The sequence below is a fragment of the Numida meleagris genome, chromosome 2, assembly GCF_002078875.1.
Source record: "Numida meleagris isolate 19003 breed g44 Domestic line chromosome 2, NumMel1.0, whole genome shotgun sequence".
NCBI classification, from domain to species: domain Eukaryota; kingdom Metazoa; phylum Chordata; class Aves; order Galliformes; family Numididae; genus Numida; species Numida meleagris.
Genome location: NC_034410.1, coordinates 1,240,359 through 1,254,945, shown reverse-complemented (window position 1 = coordinate 1,254,945; position 14,587 = coordinate 1,240,359). Strand labels below are relative to the sequence as shown.

At 42.1% G+C, this 14,587-nt stretch overlaps 1 protein-coding gene across 10 annotated transcripts in view; it reads left to right on the top strand.

Moving 5' to 3' along the window:
- OBSCN (obscurin, cytoskeletal calmodulin and titin-interacting RhoGEF) overlaps window positions 1–14,587 on the top strand; it is a 140,488-nt gene that overhangs the window by 87,090 nt on the left and 38,811 nt on the right. For all 10 annotated transcript variants that reach the window (XM_021389266.1, XM_021389262.1, XM_021389265.1 and 7 more), the window contains 13 exons: window positions 202–402; window positions 720–805; window positions 1,531–1,704; window positions 3,089–3,248; window positions 3,584–3,700; window positions 4,417–4,581; window positions 6,035–6,193; window positions 7,191–7,368; window positions 9,042–9,155; window positions 9,521–9,688; window positions 9,958–10,060; window positions 10,638–10,767; window positions 11,828–11,933. In XM_021389266.1, the coding sequence (XP_021244941.1) occupies window positions 202–402; window positions 720–805; window positions 1,531–1,704; window positions 3,089–3,248; window positions 3,584–3,700; window positions 4,417–4,581; window positions 6,035–6,193; window positions 7,191–7,368; window positions 9,042–9,155; window positions 9,521–9,688; window positions 9,958–10,060; window positions 10,638–10,767; window positions 11,828–11,933 (1,861 nt within the window). The remainder of the gene's footprint in view (window positions 1–201; window positions 403–719; window positions 806–1,530; window positions 1,705–3,088; window positions 3,249–3,583; window positions 3,701–4,416; window positions 4,582–6,034; window positions 6,194–7,190; window positions 7,369–9,041; window positions 9,156–9,520; window positions 9,689–9,957; window positions 10,061–10,637; window positions 10,768–11,827; window positions 11,934–14,587) is intronic.

The window sequence follows — 14,587 nt, the reverse complement described above, 5'->3', positions numbered from 1 at the left end:
AACCTTTGACAATGTTGTCCATTCTTCAGGGCCACTCTTCGTCTCAAAATTCACTATTTCATGATATAAAACCCAAGCACCTTGGACAGTTTTGAAAATATGACTTGAGTCTCCTTGATACAGCGTTCTAATTGCGAAAAGCAAACAGTGATTCTCTTTGCCATGAAGGGGCTCCAGATAACTGTTGTTTCATCCCTGCAGATCTTTGATGTCTACATGGTCACAGCTGACTACGTGCCCGCTGCACCTGACAAGGAGACCATCACGCTGAAGGAAGGCCAATATGTGGAAGTCCTTGATTCAGCTCATCCCCTGAAGTGGTTGGTCAGGACCAAACCCACAAAATCCAGCCCCTCTCGGCAGGGCTGGGTATCTCCAGCTTATCTGGACAAGAGATTAAAGGTGACTGATTATGCTGTATTTATTTTCTATCTACAATTAAGTGGTTTGGTTGCCATTTATAGACAGCTCTCTTGCATAAATTGACAGGGAGAAAGCCACTGAAGGGGTCTTTAACTTGATGGAGCTTTTTCATATTTTGATTATATAGCATTTCTCTGTGAGTGCAGGGGTACCTGGGTTTAAAAAACCTTATCATGCTCCAAGTAATTACACACTTCTGCTTTAGTAGTTATGGAAAGGGACATGAAGGAAATTATTCACCCTGTACTGATAAAATCACTGTCAGATGAATATGTTTCTTTTTTGTTGTGTTTCAGTTGTCACCAGAGTGGGGAACAACAACAGAAGTTCCTGAGTTCCCTGGAGAATGTGTTTCTGAAGATGAATATAAAAGGAAGCTAAGGTAAGCTCTTGTTATTTGATATTTGCAGTGTTGAGTCTTGTTGTCTTTTGATGTAACATGAATGTTGGCATTGAGGTACTCCTGCCAGAGCTGTTCCTCTGAGATTTGCCATCTCCTCTTTCTAAGGCTTAGAATTTTTTGATGTTTGTTTGATTTCTGCCATCAAAAAGCCAAGGAAAATTCCAGGCAATCTAAATCACCTTAGGAGACTTGAAAGAAGGATTTTAGTGATGGAATTCTGGAGGTTGTCTATTTCACAAAGAAAACCTTGCAATTTAGTACCTCTGTACTTTAGCGTGCTCTATATCGGAGAATGTTTTCTGATAAATAGTGAAAGCTCTCACAGAAGCCCCGCTACAACCTTGTGTTAATCTGTTGTACTGCGGTGTGTGCTGAGTGCTCTATCATAGAAATATTTGCATTTTTGGTGGCAGAATGTGGCAATGAAGTTGCTGCTACCTACTTTACATAGATCCCTTTGTCACTCATGTTCTGTTTCATCTGCCCTTGCAGTAGATACATGTGAGGTAGGAGTAGGTGTCCCAACATAAGTGGGGTGTCCAAGTTCCCTTTGTGATCAAATCCCGTACAGATATATTCAGCTCACTCCAGGGTATCTATTCCTCTGATCAAATATCTCTGCTTTGATGCTGAAAAGTCTCTCAGTATGTTGAGGATAATAGTGATGATTGTTTTTTCTTCTCGCTTGTTCATCTCCCCTCCAGTGTTCTTATTCAAGAACTGTTGATCTCAGAAGAGGATTACATTCAAGATCTACAGTTCCTCCAGACTCATCACCTTAGGTACACCGAGACCTGTCCCAGTGTCCCGGGAGTTATTGCCAGTCAGAAATCCACCATCTTCAGAAATATCGATGACATTGCTCGCTTCCATTCCAGGTAGGCATCCCCATGAACCTTCCTTAAGACCAAAAAGTGGCTCACTTACTGGTTTCATAGCTATGCTGACTATGGTTCTGTGAAGAATGTGGAGCATGGGCAATGCTGAGGTTCAAAAGAACTGATGTGCCTTTTGAGATGGAAGATGGTGGTGTGGCTTAAGACAGAGCACAGGGCTAGCACTCCCATAATACTCCTCAGAGCTTCATAGCTTCATGTGTCCAGCTTATTTCTTACCCCTTTAAGATAACTTGATTGAGAAATCATGAACTATTATTAAAAAAGCAGCAGCATTTACGTTACAGTGCTGTCTTCATAGAGACACATTCATTTAAAACTGATACCAGTGCTTATGCATTCAAAACGCAGCCAGATGTAGCAAGCTTCCCGTGTACCACCTCACACTACAATGCATTTGCCTACCACAAGGTATGATTTCCTGCAGATCTGCTGTTCAAAAGTGAATTCTCAAGGTCTGGGCTGAAATGCTCTCACTTGCCAAGGAAAGGCAGTGTTGTACAATGTCTTATGTGTGCTGGGCTTTCCAATGCTGAGAGGGTTCCATGAGTTATTCTTATGAAAAGGGATTATTTTTATAGAAAGTATCCACCAATATCATGAGGATTACCCCCCTTCCTCCCCATTTTCCTGGTGGTTACAACTTTTGATTTACATAAGAGAGGCCAATAAACATGCACGCACAAAACTCAACTCTTCCTTCCAACCTAAACCATTCAGTGATTCGTCAGTGTGCATTCAGCACCTGCCCTGATCAACGTGTGCTCCAATCGGTGCTAGGAGCAACCAGCAAAGAGCTTGAACGAGTGGCAATGAAAAATATAGAGTTACTCTGGGAAAAACACTATGAGGGGCATTGCTGCTGCAACAGGGAGGACACTTTTGTGGGATATCTCATTCTCCCTTCTCTCTCTGCTTTTTTTCCCAAAAGTAACTTTATCTGCTAAAGTCAATGTATGCCATCAGCTACCAGCACCATTAAAAATCTCCTTGTATGTGAACTTGTCTTAATATCCTTTGTGCAACTGAGGAAGGATCTCTTGCCACTTATTTAGATGGTTCATTGACCCTTAAAATGAGACCTAAGGGTTTGAGGAATGGTTGACTTCCCACTTTGTGCTAAACCAGTGAAAATGATCCCTACCGTCCTGCAACGCATTCCATAAATTCAGGCAAAAGGGGCAGGACTGGGCTGGATGAAGAGACACTGGGAAGCCTAATGCAAACATGTCAGCATCCTTCAATCCCCCAGCCATTTCCTTCAGTCTGTGCTGACCTGAGATTGTGCCTGGTTTAGCGATCTGGCTGTGTTCTAGACTCATTCCATCACCTTCTTCTCAGGTATCTTTTTTCTTTTCTTCCACAGTGTCTTCCTCCGAAGCTTGCAGAAATGTGACACTGATGATGACGTGGCCATGAGCTTCATTAAACACGAGGCAGAATTTAATAAGTATATCCAGTACCTGGTGGGGCGGGTACAGGCAGAGTCGATTGTTGTCAGCAAAGCTGTCCAGGATTTCTACAAGGTAAACAGCAACCAAAGTACCCCTTGAACGTGTGTCCTGTAATCCACCACATCACAAAATGCAATTCTTAATTACAGCTGTGGTCCTGAAAAGAGTTATTAAGAATTTTGGTGGGAAATCATTGCTACATACAGTAATTTGTAATCTAGCTGTCCCTAATAGGCACAATGAATATGTGAACAAATTTACATACAAGTGTGGTAGAGAGATCAAATTTTGGCCAAGTGAGTTAAGTCTATGAAACGGTATCATATGAGCATTTTTCCAAGCATAATCCATACTATTGCTGCTTATAATAATAATTTCTTATTCTTCTATGTATTTTTTTTTTTCAGAGATACACAGATGAAATTTTAACGAACGAAGATCCTTCGCAGCCACTTATCCCACCACTGCAGCACTATCTGGAAAAACCCATCAACAGGATCCAGCAGTATCAGACTGTTATCAAGGTGAAGACCATATGCTGCATGCTTATTTCTGATAGCTTTATGTTCTGCTTTGTACAGCCAGTGGGAAAAATCCTTTATTTCCCATTTCTTGACTTCCTTCTGATGTAACTACTGTCAAAAGCTGCTTGAGTAAATTAAGGCAATAATCACTGTCAGTGGTGGTACTCTTTGAATAGTTTTATGATTGCAAATCATGATGAAAGTTCAGTTTTCAACACCACAAACCAACTCCAACCCCAAGACTACAAACAAAAGTTGAAAAATAGCATCTTTCAATAGTATTTTTCATGGGAAATAGCACAAGAGCATCCAGAAATAAGGCTGTCTTGCCAAAAAAACAAAATGTACTCTAGCCGTACACGAGCAAGCAGTTTGGATACTCTGAAGAAGGATCAAATTAATTTTGCAATTTTGAACACCTGCCTGCACATAAACATCAAAACATTAAGGATGTCTTGGAGCACAGAGCAAACAAAGGTGTTCCCATGTCTTCAGAGCTGGAAGAAAGGCACGTTAACAAATATGAGAGGAAAAAATAACTGCTATTTCATACATTTTCTATCCTCTTGTATTTCTATCTAATGTCTACTTTTAGTTTAGCATTGTCCCATGAATGGCACTGTCAGGGTAAGCACAAGAGAGAATACAGTGGTTACCTTTACGGTTGTACTTACTTTTTCTCACTGCACAGTAATGTTTGCATTGTTTACCTACAGGAATTAATCCGAAACAAAGCAAGAAACAGCCAAAACTGCACTTTGCTGGAGCAGGCTTACGCCATCGTGTCTGCACTCACCCGAAGAGCAGAAAACAACCTCCATGTCTCACTCATTGAGAACTACCCAGGGACCTTGGAAAGCCTTGGTGAACCCATCCGACAGGTAACTGTGACATGTGCACCTTCCCTAGTTTCTCTGTAGCCCTAGGTCCTGCAAGAAGCTCCATTAGAAGCTCCATATCTGAAACAGAGTACTTGTTTATTGCCTTTCTTGCTGTTCAGTGTGACATGAACCAGTATGTAGGAAAGATGGGTCTACTGGCTTGACAAAGGTTTGAAGAACAAAAGTACAGATGCTTATGGGCCAGCTCACATTTGATGTACTTATCTCCTTTTCCAACACTCTCATCACACAGGAAAGGATTTGGTTTTGCACACCACTTCCCCCCTCCGGCCCCCCATGATTTTTAAGTATGTTATTCCTTCCTCATCCTCTCCTGTTATGGGCAAAGTATATGGACCAATTCCACCTTCTTTCAAGGAGACTAGTTTACAGAGCATGTCAGTTCAAGGTAACATAACATATTTGTACATGCTCCAGTGAAAACTTGAGATTAGTTAGTGAATGTCATTCCAAAATTATTCATGTATCTTCAGAAGAGCTGTGTGCTTCTCCAGGTCACTCTTGGAATAGGAGCACAGAGGAAAGATGACCTAGCTATTAAGAAACCAGTGTAGGACTCCAGGGGAGACCTCTACAGCTCTCTACAATGACTTGAAAGGATGCTATAGCGAGGTGGGGTTCAGCCTCTTCTCCCAGATAACAGTGATAGGATGAGAGGTAATGCCCTCAGATTGTGCCACTGGAGGTTCAGGTTGGATATTAGGAACAATTTCTTCTCAGAAAGAGCAGCTAGGCACTCATGAGGCTGTCCAGGGATGTGGTGGGGTCACTGTCCCTGGAGGCGTTCAAGAAACGTGGAGATGTGGCACTGAGGGACGTGGTCAGTGGGCATGGTGGGAGAGAGTTGGGGTTGGACTTGGTGATCATAGAGGTCTTTTTCAACCTTAATGATTCTACATTTCTTGACTTCTAGCATGCTTACTCAAATTTATATCTCTTTGTAGACTTACTGTGTCACTGTTGGGCAACTCATTAACTCTGCCTCTTTGTATCCCCTCTCTTGCATGAGAATCATACTGTTCTGCTGAGTAGAGTTGTGAGGCTAAATTACAGTGATTGTGAGACAATCTGGCACAACTCAGCTTTCTGCATTTAGACATCTGATAAAAAAAAGCCCAGTGCCTCGCACCCCACACATGCTTTCTTCTCCCTAATGGTGCCAGGGGGAACGCATCTCACAGAGTTGTTAGTTTATGAGGATACAGAAAATGAACATCCTGCTCTGGTGAAGGAGATCAAACAAGTATGTAATAAAACATGCCGTAATAAAACATGCTGTAATAAAACAATGGTGCATAGGATAAGGATGTAATGGTAAAATATTGTTACCTCCCAAAAATTCATTGTCTCCCTGCTGAAAAATGGTGGTGTGATATTACCACAGCAAATATTCCAGTTGCCACTATGTGCTCTTTCTTATTTTTCCTGCCAGGGCCACTTCATTGTCTGGGAAGGAGCTCCAGGAGCTAGAATGGCATGGAAAGGACACAAAAGACACGTCTTCCTCTTCAGGAATTATCTTGTGATCTGCAAACCAAAGCGAGACACAAAGACAGACACCTACAGTTACATCTTCAAGAACATCATGAAGGTCTGATCACTGCATCCTTACCTGTTTCTCTATCATTAAGAACTTCATGTCATTGAAACCCAGGACATTTCACATATCCTTTTGAGCTATTCCTATGTTTCTGAAAGTCTTTGAAGCACAAGTAAAGTCTGTCTGTCCCCCAAATCCCTGTTAGCTCTGTTAGAAACATGTTGGGTATCACCAGAAGCACGGGTGTGTTTTTGCTCAACAGTACAAGTGTTTATAGTCTGTTAGCTCACTGAGATAACTGTACGTGTATGTGGTGTTGAGATAGATTATGGTTTGAGTGTTGTCTAGAGTATTTGTTGGCATTTGATGTTTGATTTTGGCAGCCTATAGTGTTGGTAGTAGAGTGGAGAAAATACATTTTTAGTCATATGCCACATTCCCAGTGGTTCTTTTTGCTGTTTACATCCTTTTCTGAGGCCAAATCCTGTTTAGAAATGAAGAATCCAGTGGATTTGTCCAGCTCATCTTCAGACAATCAGGACTTAGATTAAAACTGCAGGAAGGCACAGAAAGTTTTCCTTAGGCATTAGATACTAAACTCCAATAAAATACAAATAAACAAGCGAACAAAGAACCTTCTAGAGTTCTTGGCTAAGCCCAATGTCAACACTACAACACTGCACCTTAGGGAGGTTACGTGTCTCGCTCTGAGATACCCTTCAGTACTGGACATGACTTTCCTGAAATATAATTACTGCCAGGAAGATGCTAAGTTGCAATCCAAAAGTCAGAAATGCCAGCAGAAGGGTGGCAAAGTGACTCTGATTGCTGTTCAGCCAAAGCCACGTTGTGTTTCTCCCGCAGTCTGAGACTTGCTGCTGTTTAATAATTGTTTCCATTTAAAACCTGTATTGATGATGTTTCTGATTCACAAAGGCTAGGTCTAGATGTGCTAAACTCTGAGATTTCAGTTCTGTCAGCAATTCGGCCCTCCCTGAAATGAACAAAGGATTTGTGCTGACTTTTCTGGTGCTCCTTCTGTTTGCAGCTGAACAACATAGATGTGAACGACATTGTGGAAGGGGACGACCGTGCCTTTGAGATCTGGCACGAGCGGGAAGACTCCGTCCGCAAGTACCTCCTTCAGGCTCGTACCGTGAACATCAAGAACTCCTGGGTGAAGGAGATCTGTGGCATACAGCAGCGAATCAGCCAGCCTGTCTGGAGTGAGTATGGCTTGCTTAGGGCTGGCTCCCTGATTGAAGGAGGAGACTTTTTTTGCTAGAACAGATGGAAATCATCTAGGGTCATCTGCCACCTCCTCATCTGAACGAGGGTTAGAGGCTTCCTGCAGGTTAAAATCACACCACTGCTCTAAATAGCAATTCACACAGCCTGACTGCAAGCAGTAAGCTTTAACTGGAATGATTATAGCTAAGTCCTCCACCTGAACTAGGTTAGGCACCTTGATCAGGACCATAGGATATGACTGTCTCCATTTACCATTGAGAGGACCAAGACTGTATATCACCAAAGTGATCAGCTTTATGTGACAGAGGTCCCATAGGACCTGTATGGAGGCAATAGCAGAGCAAGTTAATATCTTTCTTATTACTCTTCAGTGTCCATAGCCCAGGTGTGTAAAGCACAGGGTGATGAGCTGAGAAGAGCTGACCGTCCATTGCCATTTCAATGGATGCCTCCTAGGCAGGTTACCTTTGACAGAGGATCTGCCAGAGGGTGAAGTGGTTGCTCAGTTCTGTCTTCGTATTTAGATGTCCTTTCCAATAAAAGGAGGGTTTTCCAGCATAGAGTCATGGAACCACAGAATCATGGAACCACAGAATCATAGGGGTTGGTAGGAACCTCTAGGGATCATCAAGTCCAACCCCCTGCTAAAGCAGGTTCCCTAGAGTAGGTTGCACAATAGTCCTGAAAATGAAGAGAGAAACGCATTACTGAATCTCCTAAAACACGAATTGCAGTTGGCACTAGAGATGCAGTTGTTCTGGCAGAGATTGCAGGAGGGCAGACAACCACAGAATTTGGTGACAAAGACCCTGACCTGCTCCATTGGAAAGAGCCACAAGGTTTGAACCAGAGCCCTACTGTATAAAGTCCCTTGTTACTTCATCAGGTATCAAACACTCCACCTTAAACTTCTGGCTTATATTGCTGTGTCTGGGCACATGGATTTGCTTTGGACTGTCATGTTATCATTCAGGTTGCTTCATCCTCATTGTCGTTTCATGCCCATTTTCAGTCCACAATTTTTTTCAACAGGGATATTAGATCTTTATTGTCCAGATATAAGCTAGAAAAGGCATAATTTACAGCATAAGTAAATTTGGCACTTTCAAATGTCAAAACAGAACTGGTTTTAGTGTATATACATTGTAAAAAAGTCTGAACTGTTCGTTGTTGTGCCTTTAGTGAGATGTTCTAATGAAGAAGTCTATAGGAACAATATTACATAGCTTCGTGTGGTAGGAATAAGTCCAAAGTCTCTTAAAAAAGGCACAGATTTGGCTTCATGGAGACCAATAGAGTACTTGTTTGGCTATCAAGGCTTTATTTTAACTGGGGAATTATCTTAACTTTGGCAGCTTTGTGTGTTTGAATAACAGACGTGCTTGCTTACACGGTCGAAAATACTCCCAGCAACAAGTTCATATTCATATGGCCCACCTTGAGAGCCAACAACAAACATATATCGACTGAGCTTATTCTCAAGCAAGCAAGAACAGCATGAAAGTCATTAGCTGCTAAAAGTTTCCCATTCAGCCCTCCCTTCTGAACCTCGCAGAATTCCAGACATGCTCCCTATCACTTTACCTTGCAGCAGCCATCCTGTAGACGTCCTATCCTCCTTGGGGCTAACCTGCTGATTCTGTTTCAGTCCCTCCAGACTTTGAGGAAGAACTGGCAGACTGTACGGCTGAGCTGGGAGAGACAGTGAAGCTGGCTTGCAGGGTGACGGGAGCTCCCAAGCCATCTGTCAGCTGGTACAAAGGTATGAGAAGCGGATCAGGAAACACATACTCCAAGTTTCTTCTCTCCATACATTGCTCTGTGCCAAGCTGTCAGTGGGTAATCTAAAAGCTGGTCACCTAGAAATACCCAATTCCAGCCTTAACGTTTGCTGCAAGTAAAATAGATCTTTCTGTGATGAATGATTTACCCAGACAGTGATTTACCTACAGGAAGCTTTTCTTTTGAGGGAGATGAAGAGCTCATTCCTCAACCACTAACATCAGGTGCTAAAAAGCAAACGCAGCTCTCATTCCTCTGAAGTGCAAGTGCTGGATGAAATTCCCATGGAGAAAACAAAACTGATAATTAACTATTCACAAAGGCTTTTCTCCCTTTATTTTTAAGATGGAAAACCAGTGGAGGTGGATCCCCATCACATTATAATAGAAGATCCCGATGGTTCCTGCACTTTGATCTTGGACAACCTAACAGGCGTTGACTCGGGACAGTACATGTGCTTTGCTTCCAGTCCTGCAGGAAATGCCAGTACCTTAGGAAAGATCCTTGTTCAAGGTAAAGACCTGCACAGACATGTTGTTCCAAAGGGCAATGTAATTCCCTAGGCATGACTATCAAGACATTCCAGAAGTTCTGTATAGCATGTAAGAGAGAATACTTTTTCTTGAAGATACATTAGTAGTGAAATCTCAGGTCAAAAGTGGGGCCTTTACTGTCTTGTGCTCTGAAATCCAGAGAGCTATCTGGTCAGGGACACATCCTTTCAATCTGTTAGAGCACTGTCACATTTCCAGCCATTCACTACCTTTATCTTTGCTTTGCAGTGCCACCACGGTTTGTGAACAAGGTTAGAAATGCTTATTTTGTCGAGGGTGAGGATGCTCAATTTACCTGCACTGTCGAAGGAGCACCAAGGCCTCAGATCAGGTCAGTTCCTCAAGCAGCTTCGGGACAAAACCCATATTCCCATTTTGTATGGTCAGAAGACCCTCCTTGCTTATTTTTCCCAAGTTATGACCCTTTCTTCTCTGTGTTTTCCACCTTATTCCCATCCCCATGCTGGCTCTTCCCAATCTCACCTTTCCTTAGTTTCTCAACGTTTTTTTCTAGCTAGAATCTGAAAAAATACTTACAGATAATGTTTAGATATAAAATCTCATGCCACAACAACATCTTATCATTGCTTTATTCTCCTTGTCCTACACTTGAATTGAGCGAACAGTCTGGGATAATTAGACAGAAAGCTTGATATAGATTTTCATTATTAGAAGCACATTTCCCTGCATTGGCTGATGGGATTTCTTGGGAAGGCTCTCTGCACCCCATGTGCTTCAGTATCCACGTGTGATCTACTTTTCTGCAGGCCCGCCTTCCAAGAAACAAGCATATGTCTAATGATTAACTCCTGAGTTGTATGCCCACTGGTCTGATGGATGGATCAGTGAACTGGGAATCTCTTGATACAGCTTTTTCCTGGCTCATATTAAATGTTTTCCACATGCAGATGGTACAAGGATGGCGTACTGTTGAAGGACACAAATAAGTACCAGACTTTCAGTGAACCACGGAGTGGTATTGTAGTCCTGGTGGTCAAGAACCCTTCCAATGAAGATATGGGGCACTACGAATGTGAAGTAAGTGCAGAGAGATTTAGAGATCTGCTGACATGACGTAGACTGGAGAAATCACTGCACTGAGATCCATTGCATGAGATTAGTGACTGAGTAGTTGTTGCTGCATGCCATACCAGACAAGTTTATACAAGTCAGGTTCTCCCTAGATCTGGACCTTGAACATCCAAAAGCTTGGGATGACTCTGATCTGAGAGTTCGGTTGTTCAAGTAATGATAGAGTGAGTGTATTCAGGAGCTTAAATCCAGATCTCTAGAGCTACATCTTTTAAAGTTTGAGATCATTCTGATGTGATCATTTTCTCTGGACCATCTTTAAACTAGAACAGATTTATGCAACTTCAGGTCCAGAAGGAAGAAGTAAAGTTTATATAAAAATGGAAACCACTCACATTCCTGTATATTTAGCAAGCATCCATGGGAAATATCTCACAAAATCAGAATGAATGTGCTGTAAAATATTTTCTAAAAATTAGTCATAATCTGTGCACTCACTGTAATAAAATAGTAATAAGCTCTCAGGGCTCAGCAAGAAAATGGTACATGGCTCAGCTCACAGCACCTTCACGGTTGTTCCACAGATTATTTAGGTAATCTGATCCAGTTTAAAGACTTCTACTGGAATTTTAGCAAAACCACATCACCTGGCTTCTGCCATTAGCTAAGATCCCAAGATCCAGAGTTCCCTTGGTTGGGTAAGATTCAGTAGACTAAAGGATGATTAAAAAAACCAAACCCACAGTGTTTAACTACCACTTAAATGGCATATGGCATGAATCTGACCTCTTGATAGAGACAGTTACCTTAGGACCAAATCACAGAGCAAACGATGAGTAACTAAGCTAGCTGTTGTGCCATAACTTGTCTGTTTAAGTCATTTGTGATAAAGCAACGTAATGAACTTTCTGAGCAGCGTGAGTTTGTTGAAACTGTAACTCAGATCTAGGGTCACAGATTCATCTGTTTCTGTTGTCATGTAATTGCAAAGTATTTGTTGTTATAGAAAGATTTTATTGTAGAAAAGCATCCTGCATTTTATTCAGTACCGCATGATTCTCTTTAGCTGGTGAACAGATTAGGGTCAGCAAAAAGTGGAGCAGAACTTTACCATCACACTGCTGCAGCCCTGACCCAGGAGAGAAGAGGAGACCAAGCCATTACCATAGAAGGTATGGTCCTTGCCCAGCTCTGTAAGTATGTCAGTGAATTGCTCTAAAACCATCTCATTGAGGTTCAAACATATTTGCCATCTTATCCATGTTGATCGTTGGTGTACATGTATCTGTATGTCCATCAAGATGTGCATGGGTATACTGCAGCTCAGCCGTATACCCATCACCATCTGTTGATTTCCAAATCTGGCAAATCAACTTCATCATGTGATGTTCGTAAACGCATTATATGAAAAAGGAGGCGTAAATGAAGGGTATGCCACACCACCCAAGGAAAATGTTTCTATTCCTGTTGCAGTACTTGGAAATGTATGTCAGCCTGGCAGAACACGAGTTACGTTTCACTGAGAGACAACAGGGGCCAGAAAATAAAGCCACAGGTGTATTGTGATCCTTTCCTGAAGTACTACTTGAAAACCTTCTGGAATTGTTAGGAAAGGAGAACTGACAGCTGTATATCACGAGCAACTTCAGTTCAACTCTTAGCTAGGACTGCTCACATAATCATAGAATCTGTTCCTTTCTTTCCGTGCATCTTTCAACCGAATCAGTAGGGCTATATGGGCTGATCTTACACCATCCAATAACACATCTCTTTATTAGCACTTTTACTTCCTAAGTTACCTTCCTGAAGTTACCTTTTTACTAAGGGAACTTCTGCAAGCAGTCTGTTAGGTACGCTCACTATAAAATTATTATGGGTGAGTTTAAATTAGTGGCCATATCTGAGTATGGTAGACTCCCTAGCATTTGAAATTGGTTCTTCATACATGCTAGGAGTGTCCTTGCATGGCTGGGCATGGGCCAACTGGTGCTGTCTCTCTTGAGCAGCTCCCAGGAGCAGTTCAGGAGATAACAGAGCCAAGGGACAATAGATAGTAGCTAGCTTACTGTTTTGAAGGGTGAGAGAGAGGACTAGGGTAGGCATGTAATTCCATACCAACAAGCATCGGTGTCAGAGAGCTCTTCCAGATGCAGTTAGTTGGGACATGGCCAGCAAAAGCCAGAGGTTTGCGAAGAACTATGGAACATTCTCTCCTCATCATCAGTGTTTTCATATTAACTCAGGATTATAACAAGAGTTCAAGTGTACTTTTGACAGGGTTTAAGTGTTGTTACCCACATCCAAGTGAGAGCCATCAAATATAAAGACTTCCTGACTCAAGCAATAAATGACCAGAGTCTAGAAAAATACTCAGGGAAAATGATGCTCCACTCCCTATTTCCTTATCCTTTTCCCCATGCTGGTCCTGTCTGAGAGAGGGTCCTGGTCTGGATGGAGCATTGGGTCAGCCCTCTGTAGACACCAGTAACGCACTGCTACACATTAAGAGGATTCAGACACACCAGGGCATTAAGAGCAGTATCCAGATCTATTCACTTGTTTTGGTTTTACGCTTGCTTTCCTTGTGGTCCTTTACCAGAGTACCATAAATCATCAAACAGCATTGCAGGGTGAGTGTGTTAGTGTTAGTAGAGCCACACTGCAATTGTTTCGGCAGCATAAATCTTGAAGTACTTTAGTGCTTTGTCCTTGCTGAGACTTGGAGAGGAAAATAACTTATATGCAGTATGTAGACGAACACAAATTACTGTTAGGATGGCATATCTTCATGAAGCTCCCTTGTGCCAAGGCAGAAGATGCTATAAAAGCAAAGGCTGTAAAACAGCTCATGGGGTTACAAACGTATATGTTCAGCCCTGAATTAATCACATTATATCATTCCCACAGTCATAAACAAAAAGATTTTGTGAGCTTGTCTGAAGAAATGTAATTGGAGCTTGTTGGTATGAAATAGTTTTTGGTCTATGATTTGTAATTGACTGAGCTTGGTAATAGGGAAAGAAATAGACCCCTGAGTGATCTCCAGGGTGAAACAGGGGGAGCTGCTCCAAGCCAGCCAGAGCAACGAGCAGGGTCGCCCAAGGACCATGATGGCTGTTCTGAGCAGAATCATATCAGGGATGAGTTTGGCACAATGCACTTGTACAAGGAGGGAGTTCATTGCTTCTCTGGGAATCGATAACCACTTTGATCTACCTATTGAAAAATCAAGCTCATCTGGCAAAAAACAGGAGGACGGATGGATCTCAGAAAGGCTTTCCATCCTTACAATCTGCTGCCCTTGTGAAAATTGGACTATTCATAACTTCACCAAGAGGACCACATTACTGCTGTGCGGTTTTACTACATAGGAAAACGGCTGCTATGCCCATTTTCTAGTTTACCTGATTTATTGTTGGTTCTGGGAAATGACTTTAATAAGAGCCTCCTGAGACACCCAAGAGGGTTTAGTTGCAATTATGTTAGTTTTCATTCTTCTGCCTCTCCTGTACTGTGTATTACATCAAGCCAAACCTATCACAATTGGGATTCCGTTAGTACAGTGGTTTACGGGCCCTGACCAGCAGTCAGTGGTGGTCATCAGACCAACACTTGGGATCTCAAAAACAAACTTCTTGCTATTAAGTTTAAATTCCTGGTACGAGAATTTGCAGATCCATTGGAAGGATCAAATTCAGAAGGATGGAAACCACTGAACTAAGGGATCCCTTGACTTCTGCCTTAAGTCACACTTGGTTTTTGCACTGAAGTCAATGAAGAGTTGCTTTAAAAATCCCCTTTCTGTGGATATTTGAGGATTTTTAGA